General features: G+C 39.7%; 1 protein-coding gene across 7 annotated transcripts in view; it reads right to left on the bottom strand.

The window, feature by feature from the left end:
• The window catches only part of tiam1a (TIAM Rac1 associated GEF 1a), a 313,320-nt gene that overhangs the window by 136,423 nt on the left and 151,341 nt on the right, over positions 1-25,556 (bottom strand). For all 7 annotated transcript variants that reach the window (XM_073045684.1, XM_073045683.1, XM_073045686.1 and 4 more), the window contains 2 exons: positions 23,919-23,997; positions 14,000-14,089 (listed from right to left, as the gene is read on the bottom strand). In XM_073045684.1, the coding sequence (XP_072901785.1) occupies positions 14,000-14,089; positions 23,919-23,997 (169 nt within the window). The remainder of the gene's footprint in view (positions 1-13,999; positions 14,090-23,918; positions 23,998-25,556) is intronic.

Genomic DNA, 25,556 nt, shown 5'->3' with positions numbered 1-25,556 from the left:
TTAATCTACTCATTACAAAACAATATTCCTTTGGATTCTTCCTTAGTGATTCATTTTTGCCAGCTACAAGTCCAAATAATTAATTGATAAAGTCCTTGAGAGAAGGTACATTGATGCGACAGCAGCCCTCAGTGAATTGAGTAACTATTTTCTCTTAATTTGGGAATAAGACTGGCCTTTTCTGAATACTTTCTTATGAAAGAATGTATAGATTCACCACAGATGCTTAGTGCTATTGAATAGGATATAATCAGAGAAGGGTCTCAGGGAATTTTGATTGACTTAATAACAAAGTGTCAGCTTAGATACTTTCATGTTCTCATCTGCTAAACTGCAAAAAAGAATTTACAAATTGAATTAATTGACTGCAAATTGAAGCAAGGGAGATTTACAAAAGAGCTATAGACATAAATGATTACAATCATCTCAAAAAAAGTGGCTATGAAAACATTCTACCATGAAACCTATCAGTCAGACAGTATGTTATCTTTAAAAGTACATCACTGGAATAAAGTGTATTAGAAGAACACTAAACTAACCACATGTAAACAAGATAATCAAATTTCAGCTGTATAATTTGAAAGTCTTTACAAATTCACACACATATATTTTTAGTGCAAATGGAATTAAAAATTATATTGTTGAGTATCAGCATCTGCAAAGTTAATGCCTACCACAAATATACAGTCAATGTCAATTGTCAGGTCAGCTGGTAAGATTATTTTGATGCTAATGCTACCATTTTAGAGCTTAGTGCTCTACTTATCATTTTCTTAACTTCACGCAGCTGAATAGACATTCAGTAACAACAATGGGAACCCTTTACTTATCACCCCAGTGGTTTAACGGCACTCAAGATTATTGCTGGCTTATTCTACTGGTTCTTTCTATAATTGTACAAGAGTATAGTGAATTCTGCAATTATGTAACATTACTAAAGCCCATTGGATACACTGGGATAGGATCAAACTGGTTTCAAAATTTCTGCATTGTGTGATTACTTTCAAGGTGAGGTACATACATTGACAAGTATTTCGCTTAGAATATAACATGAATGGAAAATGTTACTATTCTTGTTCAAAGCAGGACAAACTGCTGAAAGAAAGCATTCAGCTGTACACTATACCCACTCAGTGTCGGTGCAGTAACTTATCACTTTGAATCTCACTTTCACATAATTGCATGAAAATGTTTACACAGTCCAAATATTCCTAATGAATTCAGCCATGACTTATTCCAGCCATATCCTCAACTTCAGAGTAGTCTGAAAATATCTATGCTTGTAGCTATCAAGTTGACAGCTGGTGTTAATTTTCATGCACTGGATCCTTTCAGGTTTAAGCTGGAGATATCTGCAAAATGTTTCAGTTTGCTGTCCTTTGCGGTATTTGGTTAGAAGTCACTGATGTTCTCTCTAATTGGTTTCTCCTGCGAGTCAGCACCAAGCAATCACATTCCACAATACTGTACTAAATGATGCACTTTGCAATAATTGCAGGTGGTCCCTTTGTGCATACAATTGTTAACATAAAGAATAAGTAAGTCAATTTTGAGTTGTGTACAAACTAAACAGGACACAACTAAGAAAACAACTAGAAAGCCATTCAGAGAGAACAAATGAAATATGAAGGTAAGCCAGCTAATAATATACCGTAAAAGAGAATAGCAGAAAATACCAAAAGATTTTGCATATTATACATAGGGAGGGGGAAACAATAGTGGATATTGAACCACTGGAAAATGATGCCGGTGAAGTAGTAATGGGGGGGGGGGGGGGGGGCAAAGAAATGATGGATGAACATAATAAGTGCTTTGTGTCACTATTCATTGTGCGAGACACCAGCAGTGTGCCGGAAATTCAAGAGGGTCAAATGGGACGACCATTAGGCTCTTGAACTAGTGGGGATAATTACACTTAACTTCACTTGCCCCATCATTGAACTGTTCCCACAACCTATGGACTCATTCTCAAGGACTCCTCATCTCACTTTCTCAATATTTTTTGCTTATTTATTTATTATTACAATTTCTTTAGTTTCTTTTGTATTTGCACAGTTTGTTCTCTTTTGCACACTGGTTGTTTGTCTGCCCTGTTGAATGCAATCTTTAATTGATTCTATCATGGATTTACTGAGTATGCTCACAAGAAAATGGAACTGGAGCCTATATGGTGACATTTATGTACTTGAGAAAATTTTCTTTGAACTTTGAGTGTTGTTGCTATTACTAAGGGGAAGGTGCTTGGGAAGCTGAAAGGTTTGAAGGTAGAGGTCACCTGGACCAGAAGGACTACACAATAGACAATAGGTGCAGGAGTAGGCCATTTGGCCCTTTGAGCCAGCACCACCATTCAATGTGATCATGGCTGATCATCCACAATCAGTACCCCGTTCCTGCCTTCTCCCCATATCCCTTGACTCTGCTATCTTTAAGAGCTCTATCTAACATCCAGAGAATTAGCTTCCACTGCCTTCTGAGGCAGAGCATTCCATAGATCCACAACTCTCTGGGTGAAAATGTTTTTCCTCAACTTTTCTCTAAATGGTCTACCCCTTATTCTTAAACTGTGGCCTCTGGTTCTGGACTCTCCCAACATTGGGAACATGTTTCCTGCCTCTACTGTGTCCAATCCCTTAATAATCTTACATGTTTCAATCACATCCCCTCTCATCCTTCTAAATTCCAGTGTATACAAGCCCAGTCGCTCCAATCTTTCAACATATGATAATCCCGCCATCCTGGGAATTAACCTCGTGAGCCTATGCTGCACTCCCTCAATAGCAAGAATGTCCTTCCTCAAATTTGGAGACCAAAACTGAACACAATACTCCAGGTGTGGTCTCACCAGGGCCCTGTACAACTGCAGAAGAACCTCTTTGCTCCCATACTCAACTCCTCTTGTTATGAAGGCCAACATGCCATTAGCTTTCTTCACTGCCTGCTGTACCTGCATGCTTACTTTCAGTGACTGATGTACAAGAACACCTAGATCTCATTGTATTTCCCCTTTTCCTAACTTGACACCATTCAGATAGTAATCTGCCTTCCTGTTCTTGCCACCAAAGTGGATAACCTCACATTTATCCACATTAAACTGCATCTGCCATGCATCTGCCCACTCACCCAACCTGCCCAAGTCACCCTGCATTCTCCTAACATCCTCTTCATATTTCACACTGCCACCCAACTTTGTGTCATCTGCAAATTTGCTAATGTTACTTTTAATCCCTTCATCTAAATCATTAATGTACGTTTGTATATTGTAAATAGCTGCGGTCCCAGCACCAAGCCTTACTGTACCCTACTAGTCACTGCTTGCCATTCTGAAAAGGACCCTTTAATCTCTACTCTTTGTTTCCCGTCTACCAGCCAATTTTCTATCCATGTTAGTACCCTACCCCCAATACTATGTGCTCTAATTTTCACATTGTATGTCAAGGATTTGGATAAAGAAATTGTTGGTTTTGTGGTCAAGTTTGTACCTGATCAAAAGATAGATGGAAGGGCAGATAGTATTGAAGAAGGAGGGTGTCTGTAAAAGGACATAGACAGATTGGGAAAAAAGGCAAAAAACTAGCAGATGGAATATAATATAAGGAACTGCAAGGTCATGCACCTGGGCAGAAGAAATAAAAGCGTGGACTATTTCATAAATGGGAAGAAAGTTCAAAATTCAGAAGTGCAGATTCCTTAATGGTTAACTTGAGGTTAAGTCGGTGTTGAGGAAGGCAAATGTAATGTTAACATTCATTTAACAAATTAAAAAATTAAATTAAAAAATTTCATTACACATGCTGGTAATAATTACCCTGATTCTGATTCTGATTTTGAGAGAACCAGAATATAAGAGAGAGAGAAGAGAGAATCAGGTTTATTATCACCGGCATGTGACGTGAAATTTGTTAACCTAGCAGCAGCAGTTCAATGCAATACCTCATATAGAAGAAAGAGAGAAAATAAATAAATAAAATAAAACATAATAATAAACAAGCAAATCAATTACATACATTGAATAGATTATTAAAAAATGAGCAAAAACAGAAATACTGTATATTAAAAAAAGTGAGGTAGTGTCCAAAGCTTCAAAGTTCATTCAGGAATCGGATGGCAGAGGGGAAGAAGCTGTTCCTGAATCGCTGAGTGTGTGCCTTTAGACTTCTGTACCTCCCACCTGATGATAACAATGAGAAAAGGGCATGCCATGGGTGCCAGAGGTCTTTAATAATGGATGCTACCTTTCTGAGACACCATTCTCTAAAGATGTCCTGGGTACTTTGTAGACTAGTGCCCAAGATGGAGCTGACTAGATTTACAAACTTCTGCAGCTTCTTTCGATCCTGTGCAGTGGCCCCTCCATACCAGACAGTGATGCAGCCTGGGAGAATGCTCTCCACAGTACAACTATGGAAGTTTTTGAATGTATTTGCTGACATGCCAAATCGCTTCAAACTCCTAATAAAGTATAGTCACTGTCTTACTTTCTTTATGACTGCATCAATGTGTTGGGACCAGGTTAGATCCTCAGAGATCTTGACACCCAGGAACTTGAAACTGCTCACTCTCTTCACTTCTGATCCCTCTATAGGGATTGGTATGTGTTTCTTCATCTTACCCTTCCTGAAGTCCACAATCAGCTCTCTTGTCTTACTGATGTTGAATGCCAGGTTGTTGCAGCGGCACCACTCCACTAGTTGGCATATCTCATGGTAGTGAAGCATCGCTGCCATTCATACTATTGGGTTTCGCTTTGTAGGAAGTGATGTCTCGCAGTCCCTGCAGAGTTGCCATGCATCTGATATCACCTCCAGCCTCGTTCAAAATTGTCCTTTCGCCCTTGAAATAGCCCTCCGCAAATCATACTTGGTTTTCTGGTACAGGCCTGGGTTGCCAGACTTGAATGCCACAGGTCTAGCCTTCAGCAGACGATGTACCTCCTGGTTCCTCCACGGCTTTTGGTTTGGGAATGTACAGTATGTCTTTGTGGGCACACGCTCATCCACACAGGTTTTAGTGAAGTTGGTAACAACTGCAGCATACTCATCCAGATTCAAAGATGAATCCCTGAATACAGTCCAGTCCACCAATTCAAAGCTGTCCTGTAGGTGCTCCAGTGCTTCCCTTGTCCAAACTTTCTTGGTCCTCACTACTGGTGCTGCAGCCTTCAGTCTCCGCCTATACTCCAGGATTAGAAGTACAGCCAGGTGATCAGACTTCCCAAAGTGAGGGCGTGGAATAGCACGGTAGGCATTCTTGATAGTGGTCCAGTGTGTTGTTTCCTCTGGTATTGCAAGTTAACTGTTGATGGTAATTGCTTAGTGATTTTTTCAGACTGGCCTTATTAAAATCTCCCAAAACGATGGTGAAGGGGTTAGGGTGCGCTGTTTCGTGCATGTTGATCCCATTGCTCAGATCATCTAAAGCCTACTTGACATTGGCCTGAGGTGGAATGTAAACTGCTACCAGAATGACCCAGAGAACTCCTGTGGTAAGTAACAAGGTCAACACTTTTCTGTTAGATATTGCAGGTCTGATGAGCAGAATTAGGACAACACTGATACATTTGTGCAAAGAGGAGTTGATCATGAGGCATACACCTCCACCTCTGCTTTTGAGACACTCTATAGATCTATCCTGATGGTGTATAGTAAACCTGTTGATCTGAATCGCTGCATCCAGTACAGAAGGGGTTAACCAGGATTCTGTGAAACAAAGGACACAAGCTGTCCTTATGTCCTTCTGATTCAGCACCTAGGCTCTGAGATCATCGATTTTATTCACTAGAGACTGCAAGTTCACCAGCAAGATCGTCGGTACAGGGAGTTTAAAACACAGTTTACTTAGAAGCACTTGTAATCCTGTTTCATCCACGCTTTCTCCAAGGTTTTCTCCATGGGCCCTTCCGACCACAGACTTTGTTGTTTCCGTTAGTTTTAAGCAGCGATAGTTCATTTAAGTGCATTAAGACATCTTTGTTGACTGTACTGACCTTGTAAGCAGTTATGCTTTTTAGCTGTAACTGGCTGAAACAGGAATATTTAATCATATCCATTGAGCGTATTGCTGCTACTCGAGTCGCACCTAGGTGCCCCAGAACAAAGATGTATTGCTGAAGCTTTATAAGGCATTGGTTCAGAACACAGTTAGTGTATTATGAGTAGTTTTGGGCCTCTTACCTAAGAAAAAAATGCGCTAGCATTAGAGTGAGGCCAGAGGACGTTCACGATTCTGGGAATTAAAGTATTAACTTATCAGGAGTGTTTGGTGGCTCAGGGCCTGTACTCGCTGGAGTTCAGAAGAATGAGGGGGGATTTCATTGAAACCTATGATATGGAGAGGATGCTTCCTACAGTGGGTATGTCTAATATGAGAGGGCACATTTAGAACAGAGATGTGGAGGAATTTCTTCAGCCAGAGAATAGTGAATCTGTGGAATTCATTGTCAAGGTTGGCTGTGGAGACCAAGTCATTGGATATAATCAAAGCAGAGTTTGATAGGTTCTTTATTAGCTAGGGCAGCAGCAGTTATGGGTAGAAGGCAGGACAAAGGGGTTAGAGAGATAATAAATCAGCCAAATGGAATGCTGGAGCAGCTCTGAATGGGCCAAATGGCCTAACTCTGCCCCTATATCTTATGGTCTTAGGGTTTAAACCAACAAATTCATATTAAAGCCCCTTTGAAATAGTCTTACTTTTCCAGGTAATGTGATGAAACTGCCAACTGATCTTGAATTGGTATTCAGTAATTGAAGTCCTGACAAATAGCTCTTGTCAAAATGCTGCTGCTCTCCAGCCTCTACATCAAATGAATGGGTTAAATACTTGCAAGTTTCCTTGATGAAACTATTTTGCTTTCTTCATTCCCTTGCACTGTAAGTGGAGGACAAATTCCAATGCCTACTAAATAGGATATCACAATGGGATACACCTTTCACTTATCCAGAGATATTTGACTGTAGGATTACAGAACAAATAAGCTGCAATCACTATGTGACTTCAAAGCTTTTCCCCAGAAGCAGTAGGGCTTCACTTTCTCTACTGTGCTCGACTCAGTCATTCTGATCAATAGGATCCCCGTTCTTCTGTTAAATCTGTTTCTAAAAGTTTAGAATTGGACAACACCCAAGGCTTAAGAAAGAAATCATTATTAGCTGTAGGTTGGAACTAATACCGTATAACTCACAATTCGAATGACCTTTTCACTTTTCATTTGAGTTTGAAAGCTGCACTTGTTGTAGAGCCCAAAAGGACACTGCTAAGTAGTAAGCAGAATTTGAGCTAAATAAAATACAATTCAATACTAACAAGGACTTCATAAGTCTGCAGAAGATGGTAACATGCGGTAATTGACCGTGAAAGACATCACATCGTAACTACCAGATGCTGATCCAAAGGAGCACCATATCAAGCAATGATCACATCAGCCTTGGTTCTCAATCCTCACAGATGGCTTGGTCTCAACAAGTGAGATTAATTCCGAGCCCTTCAATTTCTTTAATAATTTTAGCTTAGCTCTCTGGTATCATCTTAGAGATTTATAAAATCATGAGAAAGGTGGATATTTTTGTCCCAGCGTGGAGAGTCTAAAACTAAAGGACATAAGTTTAAGGTGAGAGGCAGAGATTTAAAAGGAGACTTCAGGAGCAACTTTTCCCATATAAGAGGTGGCAAGTACATGGAACGAGCTACCACAGGAAGTCGTAGATGTCGAAACAATTGCAATGTTTAAAAGGTATTTGGACAGGTTCATGAATAGGAGAAGTTTAGAGGGACATGGGCCAAATGCAGGCAAATGGAACAAAATCAGGGCAGCACAGTGGCCTGAATGAGTTTGGCCAAAGAACCTGTTCGCATGCTGTCTAAGGTGCAAAACCAGCACAGTGGTGTAACGTTTAACAATGCTTTACAGCACTAGTTATCAGAAGATCGGGTTCAATTCCCACCGCTGGCTGTAAGGAGTATATGTGTTCCTCCCATGAGCACGCGAGTTTCTTCCAGATGCTCCAGTTTCTTCCCAGATATCAAAAGACATATACAGTATATGAGTTAGAGTTATTTTTTTTTATTCATTTAGAGATACGCACAGTAATGGGCCCTTCCAGGCCATGAGCCCATGCTGCCCAATTCCCCACATGTGACCAATTAACCTAGTAACAGCACATTTTTAGAATGTGGGAGGAAACCCAGAACAGCCCGAGGAAACCCACATGGTCATGGGGAGAACATACAGACAGCAGCAGAACTGAGCCCAGATCGCTGACACTATAATAGCATTACCCTAACTGCTACACTACCACGCAATCCCAAGTTTATACCATGTTGGCATCAGAAGGATGGCGACACTTGTGGGCTGCCCCCAGCATATCTTCGGGCTATGCTGGTTGTTGATGTAAGCAATGCATTTCACTGTATGTTTCGATGTCCATGTGTCAAATAAAGCTAATTTAAATCTATGACTCTATCCCATGTAGCTTCCCTCTGCTACTACTTGCGTACGTATTTTGGTGTTAACATTCACCTATTTCCCATATCGTCAATCACAACAGATTTGCTATATAACATCCCTAACCATTTCCTATTTTCATGATTTCACAATTTTCCTCTCCAAATGCCAATCACATTGCTCTGATGGAAGCTCTTGTGACAGGTACTAAACAAATTTACTATGGTACCTGTCACAAGTGCTTTCATCAGAGCAATGTGAAATGTCTCATCTGCCCTTCACAGCAATAATTTCAAACTCAAGAGACTCTGCAGATGCTGTAAATCCAGAGTGACACATACAAAATGCTAGAAGAACTAACAGTTCAAGTAGCATCTAAGGAGAGGAATAAAGGAAACATCGTCTCAGCCAGAAACATGGACTCTTTATTCCTCTCCATAGATACTGCCTGACCTGCCAAGTCCTTCCAACATGTTGCATGTGTTACTCTAATAATTTCAAACTCCCTCATTCTTGGAAGATAACCATGCTAACCCTTTCCATATACTATATCAAACAGTAGTAAATCAAGGCAACTGGACTTGCTGTGTTCTCTAGAAGACATTTTGTCACTCATCCGAGAGGCTTCTTCAGTTCTGATCCATGATGGGTAGATTTCCGGCTTATAAACTGTGAGTTGTTTAAAGGTGTAGCAAAAGGTGATTGTCCATACTGCGACAAGAGTGAGTCTTATCACCAGCTCTAATCACAGTGACCTCACTACCCCTACATTTTATTAATTTGTATATTAAATGACCTCCCATTTAGGGAGGCCCACTGACAAATATCCCCAAGAAGCTCATGGTGAGTGATGTTCTTGAACTGCTATCCACTTTGTGGTGACTTTCCCAGTATCTTGTTTGAGAACCAAAGCTTTTCTTGCCTCTCACTTAGAAGTTCTCCTCATAAACTCCTTCTTAAGCACAACAACAACAACTTGTTGAGACCTCCTCCCTTGAGTTTTTAAATTAATTGTTCACTCACTTTCGGTGACTTAAGTTATTCCCACATTAAATATTTGAAAGACTAAATCCGAAAATTTCTAACTTTCCCCCATTAAGATTCAAGATTGTTTATTGTCATTTTCCCGTACACTAGTGTAAAGGAGAATAAAATGATTGTTACTCTGGGTCCGATGTACTGTAAAAAACCATGCTATAAAACACAATGTGCAAGTAACTGATATATACATAGACTGATTGTATGTACATAAGGTGACACTAGGTGACATACAAGTAATGGTGGGGTGGGTTAATGGTAGAGTGTTGATCAGCCTGGTGGCTTGGGGGAAGTTTGTTGAGTCTAGAGGTCCTGATAGAGATGCTACCATTACAGTCCATAAGCAGGAGGGGTGAGATCCTTCATGATATTGCAGGCCTTTTTCCAGCACCTTTTCTATATATACGTCTCTGATGGTGAGTAAGCTGGTGCTGGTAATGCATTGGGCAGTTTTATCTACCTGTTGAAGTGCTCCCCTGTCTGCTGCAGTACAGTATTCATACCACACAATGATTCAGCATGTTAGGATGCTCTCAACTTTGCATCTGCAGAAGGTCTTGAGTATTTATGTACATAAACCAGCTCTCAGCCCTCTTAAACCTTCTCAGAAAGTAGTGGCACTGGTGATTTTTCTGGACTGTAGAGGTTGTTCTAGAAACATGAGAGGATCTGCAAGATGCACACTTCCAGGAATCTGAAACTGCTCCCAGTTTCCACTTCTGTGCCAGCGATGTGAACAAGAGTGTGAGTCATGCAGGATTTCCTGAAGTCGATACCCATCTCCTTCATCTTGCTGACATTGAGGAAGAGGTCATTTGCCAGACCTTGAGATCTGGCACCTCCTCTCTGTAGGCCATCTCATTGTTGTTGGTGATGAGCCCCACCACTATCATGTCATCGCCAAACTTGACAACATGACTATATAACAGATCAGATATTGAGTGAATTAAAAAATCAAACTTTTATTCTTAGAAACCATACAGAAACCCACATTCTTATTGATATTGATCTTAAAGCCCGTTTTCTTAAAAAAAAACCATTCATTTCTTTAACATGCCCATGTACAAATCTCTCACATCAGTGAAGAAAAGGGCAATGCAATAAATATCATGAGTGCCCAAATAAAAATAGCACCCATCCCTATTTAAAGAACACGATAAAATATCTATGACCATGTTGAATAAAAGGGAGCAAAGTGGGCTATCCTGTTAATTACCTGACATGACGGAGATGGGTCTGGTCCAAATCTTACTCTTTCTGAATACAGTAGACAATGTAATATATAATTTAGATTATAAGATTAATAAAACGTGTATCAACCTCATCCTGGCCAAAGCTTTTTAAAAAAAAAAATTGTCTTAGGCAACGGATTCAAAGGCTTCAGCAAATTCATTGAACTATTAAGAATAGCAGTAACCAAAATGAATCCTGTTTTGGAAATGCAAGGATCTGCAGATGGTCGAATATAAACCCGTGGGTTCCTCTAGGTGCTCAAGTTTTCTCCCACAGTCCAAAGAAGTACCAGCTGGTAGGTTAATTGATCATTGTAAAATGACCCATGATTAGGCTAGGGTTGAATCAAGGTTTGCTGGGCAGCACAGCTCAAAGGGCCACGAGAGACTATTCTGTGCTGTATCTCAATAAATAAAAATAATTTTTTTAAATGTTTAGATATCCAGACCATTAGAATACCTTCCAATAACTTAGATAACCAGACCATTAGAGTACCTTCCAATAACATACCCACTACTGATGTCAAGCTCACAGACCCATAATTTGCTGGCATATTCTCAGAGCCTTTCTTAAACAACAGAACAACATTAGCTATCCTGCAATCCTCCAGCACCTCACCAGTTGCTAAGGATGTTTCAAATATCTCTGCTAGGGCCCCTGCAGTTTCAGCACCAGCCTCTCACAATGTCTAGGGGAACACCTTGTCACACCCTGAAGAGTTATCCATCCTAATTTGCCTCAAGACAGCAAAGATCCTCCTCTGTAATCTGTACACGATCCATGACCTCACTGCAGCTTGCATCACTTCTATAGACTGCATCCATCTCCTGAGTAAATGTAGATGCAAAAAAAATATAAGATTGTCACCATCCCTTTCAGCTTCATGCGCCTTCTTCTTCATCTTAATCATAGCCTTAATAGCTCTCAATGTTCTGAGTAATAATTTAGTTAATTATAAAATAGAAATTCAAAAGCACAACCCTATACCACCTGCTGTTATCATGGCTTGGTCAGAATAGAAAGAGTTATGATATGGTCCTAATTTCTTCTTATGTGATGCAGTTTCAAATTTAGCTCTTGAAATTAAATATTTTTCATTACAAGTTTCTTAATAGGTTTTTAATCAAAATAAGATGTCAGATTGTAGATGGTGCTCATTGTGTAATTTTATGAACAGTATGAATGGAAACAATGTGATGATGGGCACAGTACTTTACTACCGTAACTTATGCTCGCAATATAAATATACACATTTATTTTCTAAAAGTGATCCTTCAAGGAAGCTAGTACATTCTGGTTTATCTAAGTATATGCAGAATTGTCTATGAACTGATAACTATCATTACATCCTAATCATAAACACGAAAAATTTTGCAGATGCCAGACATCCAGAGCAACACATACAGAATGCTGAAGGAACTCAGGAGGCCAGACAGCATCTATGGAAATGAATAAACAGTTGACATTTTGGGCTGAGACCTTACTTCAGGACTGGAAAGGAAGGGGTTAGGTGACAGAGTAAAAAGGTCGGGGAGAGGAAGGAGGTGATAGTTAAGGTAAGGTGGGGGAGAAAGGTTAAGGGCTGGAGAGTAAGGAATCTGATAGGAGAGGAGGGCGGACCATAAGAGAAAGGGAATGATGAAGGGACCAAGAGGGAAGTGATAGGCAAGTGAGAAGAGGTAAGGGATCAGAGTGGAAATAGAAGAAATGGGGAAGGGGGAGGGAATTTTTTTTACCTAAAAAGAGAAATCTATATTCATGACATCAGATTGGAAGCTACACAGACAGAATATAAGGTGTTGCTCCTCCACCCTGAGGATGGCCTCATAGTGGCACAAGAGGAGGCCATGGACTTCCATGTCGGACTGGGAATGGGAATTGAAATTAAAATGTTGGGCCACCAGGGAAGTCCCTTTTTTGGCAAATGGGGTGAAGGTGCTTGACGAAGTGGTTCCCCAACTTACAACTGGTCTCACCGCGATCCCTGCAGGAAGCAGAGGGGGCAAGGGAGGTAAAGATATGTTTGGAGGCAAAGAGAATGATGTGTTGGATACAGGTTTATGGGGTAGTAGGTAAAGACAAGGGGAACTCTATCACTATTAAGGCAGCAGGAAGATGGGGTGAGCACATATATTAGGGAAATAGAGGAGATGCGGGTGAGGGAAGCATCAATCTCTGCCACATCTGTACACAGGATGCAACTTTCCTTTCCAGGACATCTGATTAGCCAACGAAATGGCAGGAATAGCTGTGGCCCATGCCGATGCAGAAAATCTGGAGAAAGTGGGAGGAGATGAAGGACTGAATAATGTTCGTGGAGGAGAGAGGAGTGCTTATGTTTAACGTTGATGTTTTGTCAACAATTCAAGATGAAAAGATCCACAGCAGGCAAAGCACCTGAGCAGGTTGTCCAAGAAGAGGAGGAGAAGGGGTCATTAGTGCTGGGTGTGAAACTCTTGCCAAAAAAGTGGGCTTGGAGACAGAGGCTCAGCATCAAAAACATTATAAAAGGAAAGTTTGATTGCTATGAAAGGAAACTGTAAAAGAGCTTTTCAATAGGTAAGTAACATTAAGTAATTTTTTATATGTATTGTAAGTGAAGTAAAATGAGAGCTTTTTCTAAAATTAAAACTTTATGCAGCCATTTTTCTCTCCTAACGTTGAAAACTCCACAGCACACTTCTATCCTGTAATCTCAGCATCAAATTTACAGAATACATGAACCCAAACTCAGAAAATTACTGACGTTCTTGAGATTTGCACTCATTGCATGAACCATTACGCTAATTTCAGCAAAGCTCTGAGGACTACTGTGTATCAACTTGGAAAACATTAAATTGGGTGTGTCTTCTCATTAATTCCAGAAGAAATTTTTACTCTAAGACTTTGTTCAAGGATTTATTTTTATCTACTCCTCCAATGTAGTGCTCAGAAGTCAGGATTGGGGTGATAACAAACAATACTAATGACTAAAATTATTACTATACAAGTCTAAACAAGGATTAAAATACAGCAGAGGAATGAAACAGACTTGTGAAAAGTGGTTTACAGAATGAGGTTCTTAATTATGTAACACAGCAGAACCGTCAAAACAATTAACATCATCAAACACCTCAATTTAACAATAAGCTGCACTTTCTATACATTTCCCAAATGTAAAAGTTAAGAATTTTATTGCAAGTAATATCTAGTTAATGTGTCATATAGATTAAGAAAAAAGGTAATCCTAACCTTTACAATTGGCAAAGTGAAATTCTAAAATCATTTTTCTTAAGAAAACTAAATTACCTTTAGATGAAGCTAGACCTCCTTCTTTAACATCTGTAATAATCATTTTTTGGTGTGATCCTTCCTCTTCAACTAATGATACACAAAATCCTAAAGGGAGAAAGGAATGCCAGTTATTTAAATAAAATTACAATAAATAAATATTATATAACAATACAAACTTTAGACCAAAAAATGCTTAATATTTTCCATCATAATAAACAAGTAGATTTGATGAAACAGTAAAATTCACAGGGAAAATGCTGATAATAGCTATCAGCTGATTATAATTAATTAATTGAATTTCAAAGGTGCAAATGTTAGAGTTTTCTTACAACAGTTGACAGGGAATTTACAATTGTGCACTGGGCACTTGCAGCAAATAAAGTAATAGAATTATTTTTCCAAATCACAGTAATTCATGCAATATGAATACCTCACCAAGGTTATCAAATACATCAATTGAAACATCTACAGTGATGCTAGGAAGTTTGTGAACCCTGTAGAATTCTCTATTTCTGCATAAGTATGCCCTAAAATGTGATCAGATCTTCACGCGTCCTAAAATTAGATAAAGAGAACTTAATTAAATAAATAACATGAAAAACATTATACTTTTTCATTTGTGTATTGAGAAAAATGATCCAATATTACATGTAATTGTTGGAAAAAGTACATGAACCTTTGGTTTCAGTAACTGATGTGACCCCCCTCCAACCCCCCCCCGTACAGCAATAATTTCAACCAAACATTTCTGGTAAGTGTTCAGTCCTGCACATCAGTTTGGAGGAACCTTAGGACATTCCGCCTTACAAATCTGCTTCAACTCTGGGATTGGAGGGTTTCCTTGCATAAACTGTTTGTTTCAGGTACTTCCACAACTTTTCTATAGGATTAAGGTCAGGATTTTGACTCGGCTATTACAAAACACAAATGTTCTTCTTTTTAAACCATTCTGTTGCTGATTTACTCATGTTTCGGATCATTGTCTTGCTGCATTATTCGGCTTCTACTAAGCTTCAGGTGGTGGACTGCTACCCTGACATTCTCCTGTAAAATGTTCTGATACAATTTTGAATTCATTGTTCCCTCAACAATTGCAAGCTATACAGGCCCTGAAGCAGCAAAGCAGCCCCAGACCGTGATGCTCCTTCCACCATGCTTCACAGTTGGGATGATGTTTTAGTGTTGGTGTGCAGTGCCCTTTTTCCTCCAAACATAGCAATGTGCATTTCTGCCAAAAAGTTCAACTTTTGTCTCATCTGTCCACAGAGCATTGCCCCAGAAGCATTGTAGAATATCCAGGTGGTGTTTTGCAAAATTGAGACATGGAGCAATGCCTTTTTTTTTGGAGAGCAGTGGTTTCCTCTGTGGTATCCTTCCATGAACCCCATCAGTAACCTGACTTTGTGTGTCTTTTTTATAACGCAGGGCACCTCTACAACCACCACTTCCTATCTTATCTTATTGGTACAGCTGACTCCAAGTAGCTGTTGTAGAAGGCATTACCCCAGAGGTTCACATACTTTTTCCAACAAATACATGTTTCTCAATAACTAAATGAAGAAGTAGAATATTTTTGCGTTACTTATTTAATTGGATTCTGTTTATCTAGTTTTAGGACTTACATAAAAATTGGAAAATCATTTTCGGTTATATTTATGCAGAAATAGAGAAAATTCTACTGGGTTCACAAACCTTCTAGCACCACTGTAAATCACCAGAGTGGAAGGAATCTTTAATGTAATGCTGATCTCTACTATTTGGTTACAGCTGAAATAAATCTAATTTTCTCCATAAATTCTTTCCTAAAGCTACAATGCATTCGCCCAAAGTTGTTTTTGTTTTGGATTTCCTACTTTGCACATGTGATAGTTAAGACTATAAGAACATAAGAAATGGAAGCAAGGGTAGTCCGATATAGCCCTTTGTGGCTTTTCTGCCATCGAGTAAGATCATGATTAATTGCAACTCCCATTTTTCTGCTTAAACATTGAACTCGACAATAGTCCAATTGTGTCAGTCATGGTGACCATGAGGTAACTGGATTGTCAGAATCACGTTGATTAATCAACGCCCTTAAGAGAAAGAGATATGTACTGTATTACTTCCCAGTCTGGGATGTAACTCCAGACTCAAAACAATGTGCACGGCCCTTAATTAATCTTTGAAATGCCCTGGATGGCTCTTAGGTCTTAGAGATAGACAGACAATATCAATCCAGTGCTTGCTTGTGACATCCATATGCTACACAATAAACATAATTCAACATAAACCAATTTTTCATATTACCATAACCGAGAAAAAACATTGATACAGGATTTAAATATTTTTTGGATCAACCAATGGAATTTTGTTTATTAGTGAACTGGAGAATATGTTAGGACGCTTTTTCATTGTTAATTCAGTAATTATAAGTACAAGTGCTCTGCAGCACCACATAGTGGTCATCTTTTTTTCTCCAGCAACATGAAATCTTGGAAAATAAATCTGAGGTGTGTATTAACAGCAGTGCATCTTTTTGTATTTCAGTTGTACATCCACTTCTTTCTCTCTGTCCAATTAGTATTTCATATTTTTCTTTGTCAAAATGTAAAAATAAAGTGAATATAAACAGCCATAAATGTCCAAATATACTATTTCGAATGATCTGTTATAAAAATTATCCCTCTCATGCAATCGAAGATCACATGAAGGTGGTTCACTTTGTTCACTAGGTTGTTGTTGATTCATCTGAACAGCAATGCAAAATGAATCCCTTCCTCCATAAGGATGGGCTTATGAGGCACCAGGTGCCTGAGCACCTGTATAAGACAATATATAAGACAAGTCTTATATGCTCCCAGTATAAGACAAGCTTGTTCTCAGTAACCAAAACATTCAGGTGAGGAACAAGAGATTGCAGATGCTGTAACTTGGAGTGAAAATTAAATTGATGGTGGAATTCAAACTATTTTGGAATATCAAACCAGCATAGGACTTGTACTTTGAACAATAAGGCACGAGGGGGAGAGGTAGAACATCGGGTCCTAGGAATTTAACTGCAAATCGTAGTTAATTGACAAGTAGACAGGGTGGTGAAAAAACATTTAGCGCACTGGTATTCATCAATCAGGGCACTGAGTATAGGAATACAGGCATTATATTGTAGTTGTGTAAGGCATTGGTGAGGCTGGACACAGTTTGGGTTGCCCTATTGTAGAAAAGATATGAGTGTGATGGTATTGGGTTTGCTGACCACAAAGTTCTCAACTCAAACAAAGTCCTATCTGATATCAACAGTCATGAATACCCTCACTGAAGGGGGGGGGGGGTTGTTCATTCCCCAGTTTAACATCAACAGTGAATTTAGCTGTCGGTAACCACTATTTGATCCCCTCTCCCCACCAAGTAGAAGATACTTCCAGCCAACAAAGTAGCTTAAAACGCAATTCATTTACTTTCAGTGATACATGTTCAAACCCAAACAACACTCTTAAAACACATCTAAAACTTAGAGGATTTCTATCTTATAAAAGATTTCCAAATTACAAATCCTTTCTAATAGACAAAAGATTTCCAAGACTCAGGTACAATTCCTATAAGCTATAAAAGTCATAACAACAATGCAGATGAACCAGTCATCTGTTGTAGAAATTGAAGCCAGAGGAATGGGCTCTAATTCACCCTGTGTTTCTTTCATCCTACTTGATGTTCCTTACCCCATTCCTAATAAGCCTGAACTGCCCTCTACGTTTATACAGTTTCTTTGCCATTTAGGTGGCTTCACACACATGTGATATTCTTTCAGATACCTCTTAACACACAACCAAACTAAAAGCTTCTTGCAGACACAGATCCCAGGTCACCTCAATTAATGGTGTAAAGCTAACTTCCTTGAGTACATAAACCTTCCAACTTACTAATAGATCAATTATTAATGTGCTAAGTGATTGCCTCCATCTAGTCTACAGGCTTCCTTGAACTGAATAACTTAACCAGCATTGTCTAGTTTAACACAAGCCAAATTAAATAACCTGTTGTTTTATACTGCACCTCTTCAGCATAAGACAGGTGTGAGGTTACCAACATCTTGTTATATTGACAGTGGATGTTTGCAAAACTGTGTTTTCAACTTCAAACTGACTACTGCTTTCCATTTATATTAGGAACTGAAAAACGGCCCCTGTTTATGATAGAAGCTGGACAATGAATATTAGTTGGAAGTTTACCTTACAACTGTTTGATCTTTACAAGTGGTAGCTGCTGTGTCTAGAAAGCTAAGCTTAGCAAAACACAAGAGGTACCCTGGCCCAGTAAGTCAATAACCATTATATGATTGAACTGGAAAGAGTGCAGAGAAGATTTACAAAGTTGTTGTCGTGAACTGAAGACCTGAGTTATAAGGAGAGTTTAGCTATGTCAGTTCTTTATTCCCTTGAATTTAAAAGAATGAGGGGCAACATTTTACAAATAGTTTAAAACTATGAGGCATTGATAAGGCAGATGGTAACAGTCTTTTTATAGGGGAGGAGAATCTAAAACTATAGTGGCATGGGTCTATGGCGAGAGGGGAAAGAATCTGAGGGGCAGGTTTTTCATGAAGTGGGTGGTGAGCACGTGGAATGAGGTGGCAGAGCGATTGGTTGAGACAGGTACAATAATATTGTTTAAGAAGTACTTAGATATGGGCCAATGCAAGAAATTGGGACTAGCTGTGAGGGCACTGAGGTTGGCATCCACTTGTTGGGCTAAAGGGCCTGTATGTTCTGTATTGTTCTATGACTGTAGTTCAGCAGGTCAATTAGCATCTGTGGAGGTGGAGATGTGTTGTTCCTTTCCTGAGCCTGTGCCTCTTTGGGTGGCAACCTTGCTGTTTCTTTAGCATTTCTATCTATTTTTTATGAAGCTGAATTGCTAGCTTGATGCTCAACACAGCACGGATGGAAAGCACATAAGGAGCCAGCCAGATTTGAAACCAGGACCACTCGTCTTGAAGTCCGATGCAGATGCCACTACACCACTGTACGGCTATGTGAAGGTGGAGAGATGGATTATATTTTGACCAAGACTCTGCATCAGGACTTTTAAGGTATGTGCGCACTTTCAAATTTTAAATTCAAATTCATGAGCACATTATAGCTTTATTCACTTTGTACCTTGTCCTCTACCTTCCCCTGCTTCAGTTTTTCAACTTTCTGTTAGAATGTTCAATGGCTTCCTGTACTTAGCACTCAATATAATGGAAATTTTATCAGCCTATCAATTTATTCTCTCAAAGTCAACAATTCCATTGATTAGCCCTTGTCACCAGCTCTTTCAAGATATTACGCTTTCGGTTCTGAAAGTATTCATTTCAAAATAGCTTTCTCTGTTTTAATGGTAAACAAGCTAAGGATACAAAGACTTGCTGATTTAGGAATCACCAATCTAGTCCTTTTCAAGTCAGATATCATAGTCTGAAAACACACTCATTTCATCCAGGATTCTAGCTTATAGTTCACTATTTTTGAAGACAAAGCAATATTTGTGTTTTAATTATTTACAGCAACGTTCATAATTTTGAAGTGTCTTTCAATGAGAGGGGATGGTGCAGCGGTCCTGTATGACAGAACTATAAACAGTAAAGGAGACATTCAGTTTAACATTCAGTGATGGAGGGAGTGAAGTCGAGTTAAGTTATCCCCTCTGGTTCGAGAGCCTAATGGTTGATGAACTGTTCATGAACTTGGTAATGTGGGATCTGACGCTCCTGTACCTCTTCTTGATGGCAGCAGTAAGAAGAGAGCATGACCTGGGTGGTGGAGGTCCTTGATGATAGATGCTGCTTTCCTGCAACAGCACTCAATGTAGGTGTGCTCAGTGGTGGGGAGGGCTTTACCCGTGACGGACAGGGCTGTATCCATTACATTTTATAGTACTTTCGGTTCAAGGGCATCAGTGTTTCATACCAGTCAGTGTACTCTCCACTGCACATCTGTAGAAGTTTATCAAAGTTTTTGATGACGTGCAGAATCTTCTCAAACTTCTAAGAAAGTAGAGGTGTTGCTGTGCTTTCTTCGTAATGGCATTTATGTGCTGGACCCAGGAAAGATCCTCTGAAATGATAACACTGAGGAACTTAAAGTTGATGACGCTCTCCAACTCGGATACCCTGATGAGAATTGGCTGATGGACCTCCAGTTTCCTCCTCCTGAGGTCAGTAATCTGCTCCTTGGTCTTGCTGACATTGAGTGAGAGGTTGCTGTTGCATCATTCAGCCAGATTTTCAATCTCCCTCCAATGATGCTGATTCTTCACCACCTTTGATTTAGCCAATGACAGTGGTGTCTTCAGCAAGTTGAAATATGGCATTAGAGCTGTGTTTAGCCTTGCAGTCATAAGTATAAGGCAAGTAGAGCAGGGGACTAAGCACACAGCTTTGTGGTATACGTGTGCTGATGGAGACTGTGGAGGAGATGTTGTTGCCAATCCGAACGGACTGGGGTTTGCAAGTGAGGAAATCGAGAATCCAGTTGCATAAAGAGATATGGAGGCCAAGGTATTGAAGCTCATTGGTTAGTTTTGAGGGGATGATAGTATTGAATGCCGAGCTGTAGTCAATGAAGAGCATCCTGATGAATGCACCTTCACTGTCTAGATGTTCCAGAGTTGAGTAAAGAGCTAACAAAATGGCATCTGCTGCTGACCTATTATAATGGTAGGCAAATTGGAGTGGATCTAAGTTGCTTCTCAGGCAGGAGCGATATGTTTCATCACAAAGCACTTCATCACAATGGATCAAAGTGCTATGGATGATAGTCATTAATGCAGATTACCATGTTCTTCTTAGGCACCAGTATAATTGAAGCCTGCTTGAAGTAGGTGAATTAAAGATATCAGTGAACACTCTAGCCAGTTGATCAGCACTTTAGTACTTGGCCAACTACCCCATCTTGCTTGGTTCCACTTTGCAGGAGATGATAGCATTCAAGCCCTGCCACAGCTGTTGAGCCTCCTTCAGATATTCAAGTTTGATCCGGAATTGTCACTTCACACGTGGGATGGCTTTCCAGAGATTGTACCTGGACCTCAAGTATTTTACATGGTCACCAGTCCTAAATGTGACTGATCTGGCCATCAGCAGTTTGCAGATCTCATCTTTCATCCAAGCTTCTGCTCAGGGAAGGCCCTGAATGATATTGTGGGGTCACACTCATCTATGAGTGTTTTTATAAAGTCTGTGACAACCATGGGTATTGGCTCAGGTCCTCTGATGAGTCCTTGAACATGGCCCAGTCCACTGGCTTGAAGCAATCTTGTAGCCACTCCTCTACCTCTCATGACCACCTCTTTGTTGTCCTTATCTCTGGAGCCTTGCTCTATAGCCTTTGCTTGTATACAGGACAGCCAAGTGATCAGATTTCCCAAAATACAGTCTAGGCATGGAACAATAGTATTCCTAACCGTATTATAGCAGACAGAGCTCAAGTGTATTAACCCCCTGGTGATGCAAGTGATATGTTGATGATAACTGGGCAGAAATTTCTTCAAACAAGCCTGATTGAAGTCCCCAACAATGGTTTGAATGGCGTCAGGGTAGGCTGCTTCTTGTTTGCTGATGGCAGAACTCATGACATCGAATGCCTGCTTAACATCGGCCTTTGGCAATATGCAATCTGTGGTCCAGAATCATGGAGGAGAACTCCCTTGGTAAGTAGAAAAGTTGGCACTTAATCACCAGATGTTCCAGGTCAGGGAACAAGAGTGCAAAAGACTGCTGCATCTGAGCACCACAAAGAGTTTAACATGAAATACAGACTCTCACACCCGCCCGCACCCCCCCCCCCCCCCCCCCCCACCGTTTGCCTTCTCTGAATCAGCAGTCCAGTCCATCTGGTTGATTGAGAAGTCCTCGGGTCTTACCAACGTATCCAGTGTGTCCAGAGTGAACCATGTCTCTGTGTAACACAGAACGCAATAATTCCTCATTTCCCCCCGACACACAAATCTTGCTCTTAGGTCCTCAACCATGTTCTCCAGTGACTGTACATTTGCTAACAAGATGCTGGGTAGAGTAAGTTTCACATCTCTTCGTTTTAGCCTGGTTTGGAGTTCTCAATTCCTCCCTCTCTTTTGGCCATGGAGATGTACTTTTGCCTGCTTAAAGCATGTGTGGTGTTCCTTTCCATGCCTTGTGGTCAATCAGGTGGCAACCTTGCCCTTTCTTTAGCATTTTTGTCTTTTTTTTTTAAATGAGGTCGGCACTCAACCAGCATGGATGGAAAGCATGCGAGAAACCAGCCACTCACCTCAAAGTCCAATGCAGATGCCACTACGCCACCAGCTGGCTTGTTTAAAGCATGCCTGAGAGTTAAGTCTGCTGAGTCCTTCAGAGATCATGAAATCACTAGTTCAGTCAGACCGTTCAACAGTAAGTTATTTAAAGGGAAATTACAGGCTGCAGTTTGTGGTGAGAGTGGTTGAAAAGAAGCATACTTAAAGGCACTTAGAAAACAGGAAAAGCTGGAGGTCAAAAATTTTGGTTACATATATTTCAAGAAAATGTAATTAAGTTTACAGTCTATTCTTATTAATTCAACATTTTTTTGCAAAATTAAGTAAAAGCATCAATCAGGCCGGTCATTCAAATTGAACAAAACAGCACAGAAGGCACGTGTGCCTCAGTTGTAATTTACAGAACTCCATTTGTACAGTGATCGTATTTCTAGGTGAAAACAAACACATTAGCCACATAACAGATTCAAGAATTATCTTAAATTTAATGTAACTGTTTCCTATGTACAAATACTGAACAGTTACCTTTTATTACAGGCAGTCCCCGGGTTACGAACGAGTTCCGTTCCTGAGTCCGTCTTTTAGTCGGATTTGTACGTAAGTCAGAACAAGTATGTCCGGTATTATTTAGCGTCAGTTAGTCAAACGTTTGTTTTAGTATATATTTTACCTTTCTATGCATATAAAACACTTAAGAAACATATGTATCTCAATAATTAAACCACTGCGTTGCTTAGTAATAATTGTAGCTTTCATCAGGGCAGGGCCTTTCACATGCTCCATTATTCTCACTTTATCCTTTAAAATTGTTTTGATTGTTGACCGACTGTAGGCCAACGCTTTTCCAAAGACCGATGACATTTCACCTCTTTCCAAACGATTTATTATTTCCACTTTATTTTCAATCGTGATCGCTTCCCGTCAACGAAACCGAAACACTGCAGATGGCGAGTCCCGACCTCCACCGGTTCCCGAGGTCCACTGCGTCCTAAGGACCACCACGCTGGGTTTGGGTATGTGATCCTCCACAATATTCCACATGGGAATTTAAACTGGAGGTAGCAGTGTTTTTTTTACGAGGTCGAGTTGCGAGCTTGACATCAACCCGGCGCGGATGGACAGTGCGCTCAGGAGCAGTCTGTCTCTGGATCGAACTCAAGAATCTCCGTTCTCAAGCCCGGTGCTGATCTCACTGTCATCCGACCAGAGGGAGGGGGGTTAGGGTGAATCTTGTTAAGAAAAATTTAAGCCAAACTCAAAGTTACACACTCAACACAGTGTCAACAGCAATGACTTAAAATGGTGGACGGCGTTGCGATCCAACTTAAAATGGCTGACGGGGTTCTCCTTCTTCGGTTCGTAAGTCGGACGTTCACAACTCGGGGACAACCTGTGTTTCAAACAGCGTGTCTCAAAAAGAACAAAAAAGAAGCAAAGAGCAACATCTAATGGAACTGGAGGATCCTGATGAAGGGTCTTGACTTGAAATAGCAAATGTCCTTTTCCCTCCAAAGATGGTGCCTGATCTGCTGAGTTCCTCCAGCTCCTCTGGGTGTTATCCAAATTTCAAAACATCTGCGTCTCTTGCATATCCAAAAGTAAAGCCAAATAAACTAATACAAGTAATAGAAGTAACTGGCATAAACATTTGTTAGTATTTGTAACATTTTGCATATATCCTTACCATAACTGATGGAAGTTTCGAACTTGTCGAAATGAACATGATGTGTAGTTTTAGGACATATTTGAATTTCTTGATACAACTGAAAAAATATATAATACCTTTAATTAATTTATAAAATAGAGGAAAAGTCACAAATTACTAAAAAATACAAACAATCAATTTACTAATATGTACTTATAACATGAATAGTATTCACTGATATAATTTATTCATGTTCCACACTTACTGCAGCTTCAACATTGTATTAGATTCTTCCAAAGGTTGTAATGTCAAGACAATGGCTTTTTAGCCATCCTTTAGTTGGAGGATTATCCATACTAATATTATTTATTAATGGTTAGCTCAAAATGTAACTCCTACGTAAAAATTGAATACAGACCAATGATACACAGATTCTATAGCATTAGAAGCCTACCATGCTAGAATTCATGCAGGAGATAAAACTCTTGACATGGTTCACTTATCTATAAACATTAAAAATTAACAAATATCTGTACTTATTGGTTACCATTTAAAATGTAACTTCTCCCAACTGTATCTCTTCCTCAGCTCAAGTGCTATGGACATTTTTGCTGGTCCCACCAGGCTTGTTCAATGAAGTAAATGCTTATGAGATCCAATGAAACTTGACAAGTTGGATCTAAAATTGGCTCCGTGTCAGGAAGCAAATTAAAAAGATAAACTGATTTCCTTATGAGTGGAGGACATTGCCAGTCAGGTTCCACAGGGCTTAGTCCCAGATCTCTTGTTTATTTTATAGCCTATACCAATGATTTATATATACGTAGAAGATTAAGAAGTTTGTAGATGATGCAAGAATTGATTATATGGTTATAATGCAGAAAGAATGCAATTGAAACTGAAGAGATTTATGAGTATGTTGGTAGGATTAGAGAATATTAACAGAATTAGAGAATGGTTGGAGAAGCTCCAGATGCTTATTTTCGAAGAAGAGAGACCAAACAAATATTAATTGAGGTGCACAAAATCTAAGGAGCCCAGACAAAATGGATAGGAAGGACATTTTTCTTGACAGAGAGATCAAACTCCAAAAAGCTTAGATCTCAAATAATTGGTTTAAGAATATAAGAGAAAATTCAGGACTATTTTTATCACCCACAGGCAGTTAAGCTACAGTCTTAAATTTTAAAGATAAAGATTAGCTTTGTTTGTCACATGTACATCAAAACATTGAGACATACAGTGAAATGAGTCATTTGTGTCAATGACCCTCACAGTCTGAGGAAGTGCGGGGGGCAGCACACAAGTGTCACCATGCTTCCTGCGCCAACATAGCATGCCCACAATTTACTAACTCTAATCTTTACATCTTTTCGGAATGTGGGAGCTCATACTGTCACAGGAAAAACATACAAATTCCTAACAGGCAGCGACAGCAATTGATCCCTGGTCAATTATCACTGGTACTGTAAAGCATTGTGCTAACTCATTTTTTCTTTATTACACTTTTGGAAGCTAGACATTTGAAAGGTGTTAGAGCACAGCTACCTGCAATGTTACAGGTCAGGAAGCTGAAAGTGGGATTAGGCTACGGGAGTCTTTCTCAGCAGGCTAAGCGCCTGTTTTTTATGCTATAAATTTCTGTGATTACATGAAGCAATCATTTATCCCTTTAGC

The sequence above is a fragment of the Hemitrygon akajei genome, chromosome 5 (genome assembly GCF_048418815.1).
Source record: "Hemitrygon akajei chromosome 5, sHemAka1.3, whole genome shotgun sequence".
NCBI lineage: Eukaryota > Metazoa > Chordata > Chondrichthyes > Myliobatiformes > Dasyatidae > Hemitrygon > Hemitrygon akajei.
This window is presented reverse-complemented; position numbering and strand designations above follow the sequence as displayed.